Source organism: Megascapheus bottae, chromosome 27 (genome assembly GCF_031878675.1).
Source record: "Megascapheus bottae isolate mThoBot1 chromosome 27, mThoBot2.hap1, whole genome shotgun sequence".
NCBI classification, from domain to species: Eukaryota; Metazoa; Chordata; class Mammalia; order Rodentia; family Geomyidae; genus Megascapheus; species Megascapheus bottae.
In genome coordinates, this window is record NC_143535.1 from 4,825,529 (window position 1) to 4,839,700 (window position 14,172).

At 49.8% G+C, this 14,172-nt stretch overlaps 2 protein-coding genes across 3 annotated transcripts; one reads left to right on the top strand and one right to left on the bottom strand.

Annotated features, from left to right (window-relative positions):
- Positions 1-4,422: 4,422 nt before the first annotated feature.
- Drc12 (dynein regulatory complex subunit 12 homolog) lies at positions 4,423-9,183 on the top strand. 2 transcript variants are annotated; one of them, XM_090319344.1, is made up of 6 exons: positions 4,423-4,860; positions 5,180-5,245; positions 5,901-6,020; positions 6,467-6,559; positions 7,597-7,727; positions 8,572-9,183. In XM_090319344.1, exons 1-6 carry the CDS (start codon positions 4,791-4,793, stop codon positions 8,698-8,700), a joined length of 609 nt encoding a protein of 202 aa, XP_090175470.1. In that variant the 5' UTR covers positions 4,423-4,790; the 3' UTR covers positions 8,701-9,183. The 2 variants fall into 2 exon arrangements, with proteins under 2 accessions (XP_090175470.1, XP_090175471.1); XM_090319345.1 differs by lacking the exon at positions 5,180-5,245.
- Positions 8,994-13,820, bottom strand: Nherf4 (NHERF family PDZ scaffold protein 4). The gene is made up of 11 exons (XM_090319319.1): positions 13,805-13,820; positions 13,372-13,399; positions 13,184-13,260; positions 12,766-12,977; positions 11,863-12,052; positions 11,553-11,689; positions 11,138-11,342; positions 10,732-10,928; positions 10,421-10,648; positions 9,813-10,013; positions 8,994-9,581 (listed from the first exon to the last, which is right to left on the bottom strand). The coding sequence occupies exons 1-11, from the start codon at positions 13,818-13,820 to the stop codon at positions 9,558-9,560; spliced, it is 1,515 nt and encodes a 504-aa protein (XP_090175445.1). The 3' UTR covers positions 8,994-9,557.
- Positions 13,821-14,172: the final 352 nt, after the last annotated feature.

Here is a 14,172-nt window from a genome sequence, read left to right on the forward strand (position 1 = left end):
CTCATGTGCAGGAAACTATTATACCCAGCTCCCTTAGGGTAATGAAAACATTTCATCACTGGTTTCTCTGCCACTTGCAAACCATCCAACCATCCTAATCTTCCTAATTCTGGCAGAAACAAGCAGGCACATGCATGCATGCACGCATACACACACACACACACACACACACACACACACACACACACCTCCTTGAACACTCTTCATTGCCTCTAGACTAAGATTAACATTCATGTTCAAACTCCAGACTAAATTACCTAGCAGTCATCCAATAGGATGACAATATACCAAAATTCCTACTTATTTTCATGAGTATTATTCAATGTTAATTCTGTCTGAAGTATGCTTCTAAAAGTCCTGGATCCAGGTGCTGATGACTCACACCTTTAATCCTAGTTACACTTTGATCTGAGGATCAGAGTTAGAAACCAACGTAAGTAGATAAATCCCCAAGAGTCTTATCTCCAAGTAACTAGCAAAAATTAGATGTGAAGATATGGCTCCAGTGGTGAAGCATCAGCTTCAGAGAAAAAAAAAAAAAACAAGAACAGAAGGCCCTGAGTTCAAGCACCAGCACCAGCAAAAGAAAAGAAAGCAAAAGAAATACCTCAGTCTTGGAAGCCTAAGGATGAGCTTTCTGTTACCATACTGATAAGCTGGGCTTTATGGAGTATCATGCTATAGTTTGGAAGCTCATGTTGTGAAGGTTGGTTCCCAACTGATGGCACTATCAGGAAATAGTCAAAACTAAGAGGCCTAGGTTCTCATTCAAGCAAAAACATGTGCTGTTTGTCTGTTTTGGGGGGGATGGGGGAGATGGGGGGGGTCAGTGAGCTTGAACTCAGGACCTGCACTGTCCCTGAGCTCTTCAGCTTACTTGCTGCCCTACCCTCGAGCCACATCCTCATTGTGCCTTTTTTAGTGGTTAATTGGAGATAAGAATCTCACTTTCTTTAGTGCCCAGGCTAGCTTTGAACCTTGAACCTCAGATCTAAGCCTCCAGAGTAGCTAGGATTACAGCCATGAGCCACCCCATCCAGCTCTGTTAGTCTTTTTGAGCTTGGCTTATCTAGGGCAACATGAGACTCCAGTTTCATCCACTTTCCTTAAACTGACATAATTTCCTTCTTGACAGCTAATATGCCATTGTGCATATGTGCCATATTTTCATTATATTTTTTATTTTTAGAAATCACTAATACAGGCCGGGAGTTTGGCCTAGTGGTAGAGTGCTTGCCTATCATGCACGAAGACCTGGGTTCAATTCCTCAGTACCAAATACATAGAAAAAAGCCAGAAATGGTGCTGAGGCTCAAGTGGTAGAGCACTAACCTTGAGAAAGTCCAAGGACATTGCTCAGGCCCTGAGCTCAAGCCCATGATTGGCAAAAAAAAAAAAAAAAAAAAAAAAATCACTAATACTATAACTATAACCAACCCCTCTATACCTTACCCAGATAATAAAATAAAATAAAATAAAAAAGAAGACAAAACAAGGAAAGAAAACAAACACAGTAACAATGGTAAAGGAAAAAAAAGAAATCACTAATTATAATGGTTCTGTGGCTCAAAGTAGTAGAGCACCAGCCTTGAGCAAAAAAGCTCAAGGACAGCACTAAGCCCAAGCCCCCAACTGACAGAAAAAAAAGTCATTAATAGTACAAAGAGCTGGGCATGGTGGCTTATGCCTGTAATCCCAGCTACTCAGGAGACTGAGATCTGAGGATCAAGGTTCAAAGCCAGCTGGGGCACAAAAGAACCTGAGTCTCTTATCTCCTCCAAGTGGGGCTTGGCTCAAGGGTAGGGTAGTAGCCTTGAGTTGAATTCCTCAGGGACACCACCCAGGCCCAGGGTTGAAGAGCTCAGGGACAGCGCACAGGCCAAATTGAAGCCCCATGACCCACAAAAAAAAAAGGACAAGGAGTGTCAGGTGCTGGTGGCTCCTGGGAGACAAGAAAGTCTGTCAGATTTTTTTTTCCTAGTCCTGGGGCCTGAACTCCCGACCCCTATGCACTGTCCTTGGGCTTTCTCAAGGATAGCACTCTACCACTTGAGCCATAGCATCACGTCTGGCTTTTTCTATGTATATGGTACCCAGGAATCGAACCTGGGTCTTTGTGCATGCTAGACAAGCACTCTACCACTAGATTTTTATCTCCGATTAACCACTAGAAAGCTGAATGGAGCTGTGGCTCCAGTGGAAGAATGCTAGCCTTGAGGAGAAAGCTAAGGCACAGTGTCCAGGCCCTAAATTCAAGCCCCAGAACTGGGAAGAAAAGGATGTGAAGGAAGAAGGGAAAGAGAGGTAGTGAGGGAGGGAGAGAAGAAGAAGAAAAGAATTGAGAGAACAACCCTCTCTTCTCTTTGCTCTATAAAATGTCCAAACTGTCACAAAAGTGCTCTGAACCACCAATCACGTGTTGGTCTATACTTGAATCTCCCTGCTCTCCAGAGACAAGACTTTGCATTCAGAGACCTTGTGTCTATTTTTGCAGGTCTGCCTCTGACAACAGGCAATTAACCAAAAGTATTCAGGCAGACAAGGATGAAGAGAAGTACTGAAAGCAAGGATCTCTAGGCCCTTTAATGCACCAAAAAGAAAAGCTCTGACATTCATACTCTTTTCATTCTAATCAATATGGTGCCCAGAAATCCAGGTGGCCAACAGATGGCACAGCTCCAGGATAGCCGCTGGCTGGCTGGAGGGAGGGAGGGAGCTGCCTGCTAAGAGCAAGCTACCAAACATAATTTTGGCCCCTAACTTTTTTTCTCAAACCATATGTGACCCTAGCTAGAGACTGGGATGCATCTTCAAAAGGGCAGTGTTTCCAACACTGTGCAAAAGTAATTAAAAAGGAAAAGTTGCCACTTGTGGGTGAGGATGGGAGGGATAAACTGAGAAAGAGCAAGGGAAGGGGTGACATTTTCCAAAAAGAAATGTATTCTTTACCTGATGTATGTAACTATAACCCCTCTGTACATCACCTTTATAATGACAACTCAAAGATAAAAAGGGAAATTTGAGCTTCAGGAGGTCAAGCTCTCTCCACTAGAGGGAGCTTCAAACAACTTTATGCAGTAGGAAGTTAACAGTTACAGTGTCATTTTTTCAACACCTGTCTGCATACAATATAAACCCCTTAAGGAAATGGGGAGGAGGGGATGAAGGCAACACAGTCGATCACTGAGGGGACAATATGGTGTGAACACTCAACTGAAACGAAGAGTTTCTGGAGTTCACAACATCAGAGATGAGTGGGCCAGGAAAGAAGCTAAATGCAGTTAAACTGCTTGCCCAAGTTCCCATATCCAGAGAGCGGACTAGAATTCCCTACTTTCTCCAACTGATGATCTTTCCTCAACATTTGCTTTCTCCTAATTCAGCATCCTGGAGCCCACAAAACCATGTCTCCTTGGTTCTCATTTCTCTGAAGTGTGAAACTTTTTTTTCTTTTGGATCAGTACAGAGGCTTGAACTCAGGGCCTCATAGTCTCACTTGGCTTTTTCACTCAAGCCAAACACTCACTTTCTGCTTTTTACTTGTTAATTGAGTATATAAATGTCTTTATGCCTGGGCTGGGCTCTAGACAGAGTGAAGGTCAAGCAAGACACCAGAACCACATGAACAAGCTTGTCTGCAGGTAGGTTATTCCAGTCTGAGCCAATACCACTCTTGGTCCCCAGAGAATTAGCGCCCCTCAAATCAGGTGGAGCATTTTACTGCAGGCCCGGCCAAGGACATCGCCCTGGGCCCCCAAGAGCCCATAACCCATTTTCTATTTTCTGCTTCCTTGTTAAGCCCTATGGAAGCCTACCCCCAAATCCAGTCCTTGGCACAACCTTCAACCCCAAGGGAAGTTCTGTGTCCTCTCACTGTTCCTCAGTAACAGTCCTCGCCTGTTGACGAATGACTGACTCCAGCCTGTTCCTTTTCTGTTCTCCATTTTCCTAACACCGAATTCCTCAGATCTCAGCCTCCTAAGTAGCTAGGACAAAGGCTCGAGCCACCAGTGCCCAGTAAAGTACACAACTTTCTTGACTGTTCCGATGTTAGTTCCCTTGTACACTGTAGGGTATCTTTCTGAAGAAGGTCTTTTGTTTAAAGTCTAGTATCACTTTGCCAAAGAGTTCTCAGGATGCCCACCACTTTTCCTCTATGTCAGCAAGAGGAGCAAACTCTCCTATATGTGTAGTTCAGAAATGTCCAAGTCTCCAAATCTGGAAGTGAGCCATAGCTAATCAGCTCCAGGTCCTTAGGCTTTGGGGATGAGGCCAGAAGGCAGCTACAAGACCTTCAAGTTTTAAGCATTGTGGGCTCATTTCCCTGTGCCACCACCCTGTGAACACAATGTTTGCCGTTGCCTGGACAGCTTCTAGAAACCCAGCATACCAGTCTTAGCCCCACCCTCCTCCCTTGGAAGAGGGGGCCCAGTTTGCTATCCTTGATTGGCTACCAGAAACCCTGGGCTCCTCCTCAAGCTTTATCTGAGTGTGGGCTTCTCTTTGCCCTTCTCTGTCTACAGAGAAGACACAGGCAAGCAAGGTTCTTACAGGTAGGACGAGGTGGGGTAAGGAAGATGGGGAGAGGGAGAGCAAGCCATTTATTTTCTGGAAGCATGTATTTCTCCACAGAGAGCTGGTGACCAGGAGAGCAGGAGCTGAAGCTTCTGGGAAGTGTGGGACAGACTTGAAGAGGAGAATTCCGAGTCTTCTGAGATTTCTGCTTCAATCTAAGTGCTCATCTCCAGGTTCAGACCCACCCACAAAATCCTTACTTAGGTGGCAAGGGCATGCCACCTAAGAGTAAAGAAAAGGGGAGAAAAGCCATAGCACAAAAGAAGAAAAATAACTCGGATGTTGGTGAGTCACTACGTTGTTGGTTTTTGGTTTTTGTTTTGCTGGGGGCAACCCCAGCTTCTTCTTGTCCTGACACAGAGACCAGACAGAGGTTCTTAGACAGAATTCACTTAGGCTTTGTGAGCTGATTTCACCAGTTTCCCGTGTGTGAAAACTCTGTTTCCCAGGTGTCAGGACAATAGACTCCAGAACCCCATCATTCCTCTCAGTCCTGCCCTTCCCCCTAAGCAATCCCACTAGAGGGAGCCCCAATCAACTCTTCGCTGCAGGGAGCCGAGGTTGAGCTCCTATAAACTAAGGCTTTGCCGCCTTGCCAGGGCAGATGTGGAAGCTGAAGCCAAGCACAGGCTGCTGCTGCTGGAGAAGGAGCTGCTCCGAGACCAGCTGGGTGAGGAGTGGGAAGGGTCGGTGTGTATCAGAGATTTGCCATGAGACATTTTTCTTTTTCTTTTCTTTTGTGGGTCATGGGGCTTGAACTCAGGGCTGTCCCTGAGCTCTTCAGCTCAAGGCTACTGCCCCTGAGCCACAGCCCACTTCTTCCCATTTTCCATTGGTTAATTGGAGATACGAGTCTCATAGACTGTCCTGCCTGAGCTGGCTTTGCACCACGATCCTCAGATCTCAGCCTCCTGAGTAGTTAGGATGAGAGGTGTGAGCCACTGGCGCCTATGCATGAGATTTCCTGAGTCCTTGGAGGACTGAAAGCTTGGAGCTACAATTCAAGGTTAAGCCAAATCCAAACCTTCTTGTGGGAGAAGCACTGGGCAGATTGGGAAGCTGTTTTCTCCTCTGTTACTAGGATCTAGTGCAGGCCTCACACACAGTAGGGAACGATTCTAGCACTGATCTATACCCACAGCCCAGGGAAACTTCATAGTGAGGCAGGGCCACAGAGATCCTAGAGAGAAAATGGCCAGTAACAAAATAAGAGGTTGAACATCGTTTGGCCAGGTGTCCGGAGATAGACAGCACTATCAAGCCCATGGGGGCTGATTCTGTGGAACCCCAGCCACTTCTGAGGATGGTTCTCCTACTATCCACAGCTCTACGAAGGGATGAGGCCCGTCAAGCCAAGGCTGCGAAAGACCAGCTGAAGCAGAGGTTGCAAGGATTGTCGGCTGAACTAGAAAGGGCCCAGAGTGAAACAAAGGCCATATATGCAGGTAGGTGGTTGGTAGAGCAAGTGGGCAGTCACAGGCCTGGAAGGAAAAAAGAGAGAGAGAGAGAGAGCCAGAGGATGCAAGCAAGGGAAAAGAAGAAAAGTCTCCGTCTTCAAAAGGATCATCTCCCAGTCCCGGGTCTTCCAGATTGCTTCATGCTTTATGCCTGATGTTTTGTTCACTACAAAATGAAATGAAAGCCATTATCTCATTCATTGCCTGTGAGTAAGTGGAGCAAAAGGGCCAGAATGCCCATCCCAAGCTAGCATGAGGAGAGGTCTGGTTTCCTATCCTTCCCCGAGTGTTTAGTGTCTCCTGGCTTCTTGGCATCACAAGAAAGCCTTTATGCTCCTGTCCCTCTGGACCAAACAGAGTCTTTCCCAGATGAAACTTCATTTCCTTTCTCTATGCTTTTTATTTTAACCTGGGTTTCTGCCTCCCTACCTCAGAGATGAGCCGCCAGCGACAAGCCCTGCAGGAGAAGATGGAGGCGCACAGCAAGCAGCTGGAAGAGCAAGCCAGGGACCTTCAGAACCAGCTAGGTAGCCCCTTACTCCACACCCCATACCCTTTCTCTCCAAGAGTCAATGACTCCCTCGAGCATAGAGAAGATGAAGTAGAAGATCCTTTCCTAGAAGGCTGAAATCTATTGGTTGAGTTTGAATTTGGATCCCTTTCCACCCCATTCTCCCCTGAGTGGAAGATTCAGGATGCCAAGAACTCTGAGCCTTAGGTACAGAAGGTGGTCTGCCCCGTTTCCCCTTCTGCTTGTTTTCTCCAAACTTTGGCACTTGGTTCCCCCCACCATACTGCTTTGTCTCTCTCCTGAGCAGAATGTATTACTTCTTAGTTTAGCTGACTTTTACAAGGAAATTCAAGAGAAATGAAGAAGGAAGCAAAGTTCCCTAGGGCTCCAACTCAGAGCCTATGGCTCAAGGCTAACCATAGCTCCACTTCCAGTTTTTGGGGGTTGGTATATTGATAAAAGTCTCCCAGACTTTCCTGCCTGGATTGACTTTGAACTGTTAACTTAAGATCGCAGCCTCCTCAGTAGTTAGTATTACTAGCCTGGCTTGTCTGAGGTTCTTTACAGAATCAATAGGAAAGTTGACGACTCTGTAAGATCTGTCATGATCCCACACACGTTGTTGCCTTTAGAAATTGTTCAGAGCAGGACTTCGAGCGTAGCCTGGTGATATCATGCTCACCTAGCGTGCACGAAGCCCAGGTTTGGCTCTTCAGAACTATATACACAGAAAAGGCTGAAGTGGTGCTGTGGCTCAAGTGGCAGAACGCTAGCCTTGAGCAAAAAAGTGTCCAAGGACAAAGGGCCAGGAGTTTGGCCTAGTGGTAGAGTGCTTGCCTAGTATGCACGAAGACCCGGGTTCGATTCCTCGGTACCACATACATAGGAAAAAAAAAAAAGCTGAAAATGGTGCTGCAGCTAAGGAAGTAGAGCTCTAGCCTTGAGAAAAGTTCAAAGACTCCTGGGGAGTTCCGTCCCCAGGACTGGGAAAGAAGCTGTTCAGGGCATAGTGTCACCATCCCCTCCTTTCCAATCCTTTTACCCTATGCCCAGAGACATGCCAGAAAAAGGCAAAGGCTGCAAGGGAAGAGGCTGAGCAAGCACTTGGAGAGCGCGACCAGATCCTGGCTCAGCTTCGGGCTCACGTGGCAGACATGGAAGCCAAGTATGAAGAAATCTTACATGTAAGCAGCACCCCCTGGTGGCCAGCACTGGCCGCAGTGCTCCTCCATGCCACGCCCCAAGCCAGTGTGGTGACTGACAATCCAGAGTGGACTGACTGCTCTATCCCAAGGGCAGCCAGCGAAGATGCAACTGACAGAGCTAGTGCATGCGTGGTAGTGCATGCCTTTAACCTAGCCTTCCAGAGACGCAAGTTGCTTCCCAGTGCTGGTGGTTCACACATATTAATCCTAGCTACCCAGGAGACTGTGATCACAGTTCAAAGCCAGCTCAGGCAGGAAAGGCCATGAGACTCTTTTTTCCAATTAACCACGAAAAACCCAGAAGTGGAGCTATAACTCAAAGTGGTGGCGTGCTAGCCTTGAGCAAGAGCTCAGGAACAGTGGTTGGACCCTGAGTTCAAGCCCTATGATTGAGAAAAAAACTACACACGAAAAGTTCATAGCCAACCTTAGATACATAGTCCAAGGCCAGCCTGGGCTACACATTGAGACCCTGTCTGTCTACAAATAAATAAAACAAGGTCTGGGGATCTAGATAGTCAGTGGTACAGCATTTGCGTACCTAGCATTGATCTTCAGCACTGGAGGGAGGGAGGGAGAGAGGGAGGGAAGAAGGAAAAGAGCTAATGAACGTTGGCTGCTGTGATGCATGTTTCGGTAATCTCAGTACTTGGCAGGCTAAAGTAGGATCCTGCAAGCCAGTTATATAGCAAGACTCTTACTGAAAAGAAGGAATGGAGTATGAGAAGGAAAACGAGGGCAAAACCACTGGCAAGGGAAGCTTACTAACCAACATGGGACAGCCCTCACCTCTGTCCTGTCTCTTCCTGCTTGCTGTCTGCAGGGCAACCTGGACCAGCTCTTGGCCAAGGTAAGAGCTGAGAAGCCTCAGTGGGATGGAGACATTCTAAAACTCCACGCTAGGCACAAGGAGCAGCTGCAGGAGTTTGGACTCAACCCTCTGGACATTTGAGATAAGTCTCTCAGTCTTTGAGGCCCACCAATAAACTGTCCTCATGGAGAACTCAGAAGCACTCTGGGCTGTAACCTTTAACAGAGAAAAGTAACCCTGTGGGCATATCTCAATTCTAGATTGACCCATGAACCTGGAGACTGAATGACAGGGAAGAAATAGGACCAGATCTCACCCAGTCTCTTACACAAACTAGGTCCCACCTGTTGATCCTGGAGCCCTGTGTACTTTTCTCAAACCACCCCTGCTTATTCTCCACAACACAAACACAGATAGCCAAGTTGATAGGGAAAGACTCTTAATTTATTTATTAATTTACTAATATGTACAGTTCTGGGGCTAGAACTCAGGGTCTTGTACATATTAAATAAGCACTCTACCACTGAGCGACATCACCAACCCTGCAAAAGGCTTTTGCCTCACAGGACCCAAAAGTGACTAGACACCAGCCTCCACAATCCTAGGGTCCCCAGAGAAGCAGGGCAGAGGTAGTCTCCTAATACTTGAGCAACCGTGTGCTGGAGTGATAGCTAGAGCAGTTTCCAGAAGGTTTCCACCCCAGGGGTTCCCTAGGGCTTTCCTTTCTCATGAAGCACTTCCTCCTTGAGGCGCAGCTCTCCACAGCTCCACACACACCTATCACTGAGGCCCCACACTCTCTCAGAGGCCACCTGAAGTCTCTGAGCAGGCTCTGCTGGGAGGTAGGCCCAGGAAGTGAAGGATCCCAGGGCAATCCTGGGCTTCTCCCATAAGTGGTGGTGTCCGTATCTCTCCAGATGGTGTCTTGTGAGATGATCCCTAGTGTCTCAGGCTGCAGACTGAAGACAGAAAAGCCATTCCGTGCCAACCATGGAGATTTATAGACTGGTGGGAGCCCAGTCCTACACAGAGAGGAGGAAGAAGGTTATCCTACAACCAGAAGAGTTCCTTTGCCCTAACCCAGGGTGTCCAGGCCTGGGACATGCTTCACAGATCCTTTGATCCCCATCCCCTATGACCTGAAGTTCCCCCACTGGCACACCTCACATTGCTCCACCTGCAGGCCTCCCACTCTGTCCTTTCTGCCCTTTTCTGGCTGCTCCCACCACTACCATCTGTCTCTTCCTCCTCACCTCTCCAGACGCTGGGGAAATCCAGGCTTCCAAGCTCTGCTGAGATCTGGCTGCCAGCTTCAGGCAGAGGGGTGGCTCCGCCTTAGCCAGCTGCTGTAGCCTTTTGGGGTTGTTGTCTCCACCCACCACATGCCCGTTCACCTCCAGAACCAGGTCTCCTGTTTTCAGTCCTGCTCTGGCAGCTGAGCCTCCTGGGGTCACCTGGTGGCAGTGGGTGGGAGAAGGACACTTAGAATATGAAGCCTTGGGTGCCCCAAGGCTGTGGAAGGGAGGCAGAGGAAGGCTAAGCAGGAGACAGACAATGGAAAAATTCCAAGACAGCCAAGTGTGGATGGCCCACACCTCTAATCCTAGCTACTTGGGAAGCTGAGATCTGAGGATCTTGGGACTCAAAGCCAGCCCGGGGCATAGAAATCTTAGGAGACTTTTATTGCCAATTAACTATCAAAAAAGCCAGAAGTGGAGGTGTGGCCCAAGTAGCAGAGCATTAGCACTCAGCACAAAAGCTCAAGGACAAAACCCAGGTCCTGATTTCAAGCCCCAGGACTGACACCAAGAAAAAGGAGAAAAGCAAGGAAAGATTCCAAAGGTTATGGAGCATCCATCACCTGGGAGATGAACAGACAAAGCCTGCCGGCCACACCGCTGAGTCGGAAGCCATAGCCCCCACCTGGCCCAGGGTATAGGAAATACTGGCGGGGTCCTGCTGGGCTGGGAGGCAAGGCTGTGTCTCCAGCTGGGAGGTCCTGAGTCTCAACTGGAGAGGTTGTGTGACAGTTCCCGGGGAAGACAGCAGTGTCCTTGTTTTCCAAGAAGAGGAGAGGTGACAGGCGAACCTGAGGGGAGAGGGGGAGAAGCTCACCTGTGGCCCCTGAGCTCTGATGCATCCTGCTCTCCCCCAGCCCTTCCCTGCACGCACCATGTTAAAGAAGCGGTCAGCCTTAGAGTCGAGGACCACGAGGGTAACGTAAGATCCCTGAGCTCGGATCCTGCACACTGTTTCTTCATGGCTCAGCCCCTCCACGCTCTCCCCAGCCACAGCCACCAGCCGGTCTCCTTCCTGCATCCCAGCCTTCTCAGCCGGAAGTCCTGGTTCCACCTCCCTCAGGAAATGCCCTACGACACAGAGGACCTCAGTGCTCCTTCCCAACTTGCACTGAGTCGTCCCCCCATCACCCTGTACCCACCAGGGGACTGTATCCAGCATATGCAAGGCAGGGAGGCCCACGGACCCATGGATGGGGTACACATTGGGGCAATACACACTTGTGGGCCCCCTCCAAAGCTGGCCTTCCCTTCTCCCACTCACCAGGGCAGCCACTCACCATGACAGCCATCAGGGTCCTTTTCCTCTCGGAGCAGGAACCCGAAGCCCTGGGGCCCTTTCTCAAGATGCAGACAGCGGGGCTTGGCAGGCAGTGCCCAGCCTTCCGCTAGGGGTGCAGCTAGGGGCATTCCCAGCTGGCGACACTGTTCTTCTACTTCTGGCCCTGCTACCAGCAGGGTCACCTGCTCTCCACTCTGCCAAAGCTGTGAGGACCCAATAGAGATATAAACATCAACCATCTGGGTGGAAGCCATCCCCTCCCTGACCCCTCTCCCAGGCACAGCAATGAGGGGCTGAGCACAAACTGTAGAGGGAAGGACGGTGAGGACTGGCCAGGTCAGGTTGGGTGGGCGGGTAGTGGGTGAGCCTTGACCCATGTGGGTGGAGGTGGGGTAAATGGGCAGCAGCCATACCTTCTTGCTGAGCTGGTTATAAGTGAACTTGTCCACGCTGACCCCATTTACTTCTAGCAGCCGAGCTCCTGTGGGGACTCCTGCCCGCTCGGCTGCTCCTCCCGCACTTAGCACCAGCCAGAATTGACCTTGAGCTCCTGAAGCAGAAGAAGAAGAGGAAGAGGAAGAGGAAGAAGAAGAAGAAGAAGAAGAAGAAGAAGAAGAAGAAGAAGAAGAAGAAGAAGAAGAAGAGTCAGTTCTAATTTGTTGCCTGACTAGATCAGGGTCCAAGCCCCCCTGCCCAACCCCCTCCTCCAGCCTGTAAGCTCACCATGGGTGACACTGAGGCCAAAGCCACCCTCATCCTTCACTATGTGGCACAGCCGGGGCCGGACCCCTAGGCCTCGGAGAGGACAGATGCGGTCCTCGTTCCCCTGCTGAGCTCGGACCACCTCGTACACGTGCTTCGCCAAGACCATGAGGAGTACCCGAGGACCGCTAGCCCGGATGTGGCTTACTACCTACAAAGAGAGCACGTGGGAATGAGGAGGCCCCACTCGCCAGCTCCCAAGGAGCCACCTGGAACCTGCGTGTGACACCACAGGAACTGCATCTCCAAATGCCCTCACCCAATCTTTCCCACACGGGTACCCCTTAAATCCTTGGGGGTGGTGGACAAGTGAGTCTTGGGTCCTGCACTACTGTATCCAGTACAGCGTGTGGGTGGGGGGGATGCACACACTGTAACTGGAGCTTGAACTCAGGGCCTTGTGCTCTCCCTGGTCTTCTGCTCAAGGCTGTCACTCTAAACCTTGAGCCGTACCTCCACTTCCAACTTTTTGCTAGTTAATTGGATATAAGAATCTCACATAAGCCGGGCGTGGTGGCGGCTCACACCTATAATCCTTGCTACTCTGGGGGCTGAGATCCTGAGGATCAAGGTTCAAATCCAGCCTGGGCACAAGGGCACAAAAGAACCTAAGACTCTTATCTCCAATGGAAAGTGGGGCTTGGCTCAAGGGTAGGGCGGTAACCTTGAGCTGAAGAGCTCAGTGGCAGGCCTAGGCCAAGTTCAAGTCTCATGACCTACCAAAAAAGTCTCCCAGGCTTTCTTGCCTGGGCTGGCGTCAACCTCAGATCTCAGCCTCCATAGTGGATAGAAGTACGATCCCCAGTGTCCAGTCTCCCTCCACAGTGCTCGCCCCCCTGCTCTTCCCTACCCCTTGGGCCTTACCGCCGCATGGTCCTCACTGTCCACGGCATTGTTGTTCACCGCCAGGATCCGGTCTCCCACCCGGAGACCCTGGCGCTGGGCCGAGGAGCCAGGCTCTACTCTGCATACCACGTGTCCACCTCTGCCCAGCTGATGCAGCAGGTGGAAACCAAAACTCTTCCCATTCTCCTTGCTCAGCAGACAGAAGCGAGGCTGCGTTAGGTTCCAGGGATCTGAAAGAAAAAAATGGGCGGTGGGAAAAGAAGAGAGAAGGAAACCCAACCCAAGTAGAAGGAAGGCCCTGGATGTCTACCCACACCTCCACACAGTAACTGAGATCTGAGGAAGGCAGCAAATGGTTACCAAGGAGATAGGAGGCTGTGTGGAGCTGTGGTGTCTCTCGGGAAAAGCAATGGTTGCCGGGGGGTGAGGAGGTTACCAGAGCTGTCCTGGTGGTCTTCAGCCAGGGAGAGGACAGGATTGTCAATGCCCAGCTTGGGGTCAAACTTAAACTTCCTGCAAGGGAGCAGTGGAAGCCAGTAGGAGAAGTTGGCAATGGATTAGGGTCCACTCCCCCCCCCCTCTTCCAGGCCCTCCTCCTCTTGCCCCCATCTTCATGCCACTTACAGAGTTAGTGAGGCCTTGTTCCGGAGATCTGTTGGATAAAGAAGTGGGTGAGAGGAGAGGCACCGTGTCTTCCCCTGTGCACCTCCAGCATGAGCACAAATGGAAGGATTCAGGGGAACCCCCACTTTGAGGTCCTCCCCATTCTGTTCCAAAGGGGGTTACCCTTCTTCCTACCATGACACACACAGGGATTCTGTGTGCTTCCCTCTCCCATTTCTCCCCCTCCTCCAGGTCTGTGCCACATAAATCTAAGTATATCAGTACAGGGTGTGGACAGGCAGACGGATCAGTTCAATTCATTCTTCTGAACTTCTATTTGCCTCAGGACTCCAAGACCCAACTTCGACTGTGCCTTAAGTCTCAAAGCCTCCAAAAGGCTCCTCAACTGCCCCCCCAAGGTCGCTTCTAAAGAAGGTATCTCCCAGCCTCCTACCTGTAGCTGCCTCCATACTTGGATCAGTGATCAAGTGTTCAGAGTAGGGCCAAGGTCCGTTTTAACCACTTGACCCTCCCACCCACCCCCTCCCAAGCCCCGCCTTCTTGAAGACATTCAAGGAAGCGATTGGGTAATGGTTAACGTAGGTAAATCTTATCCACTGGGAAGTGAGTTCCTACAGCCCTCAATCCTGGGCTAACTTTTTCCTGAGATCCCTGAGCAAGCCCAGTTGCTCCTCTGCATGGAGCAAGGCAGATTGTGAACTCAGTACCCTGTAAAAAGAGAATTGGATTCGAGTGGTACAGAGAAGCCACAATTTAGGAAGTCAAATCTGGAGTCTTTATTAAAAAGTCAGTGACTGCATG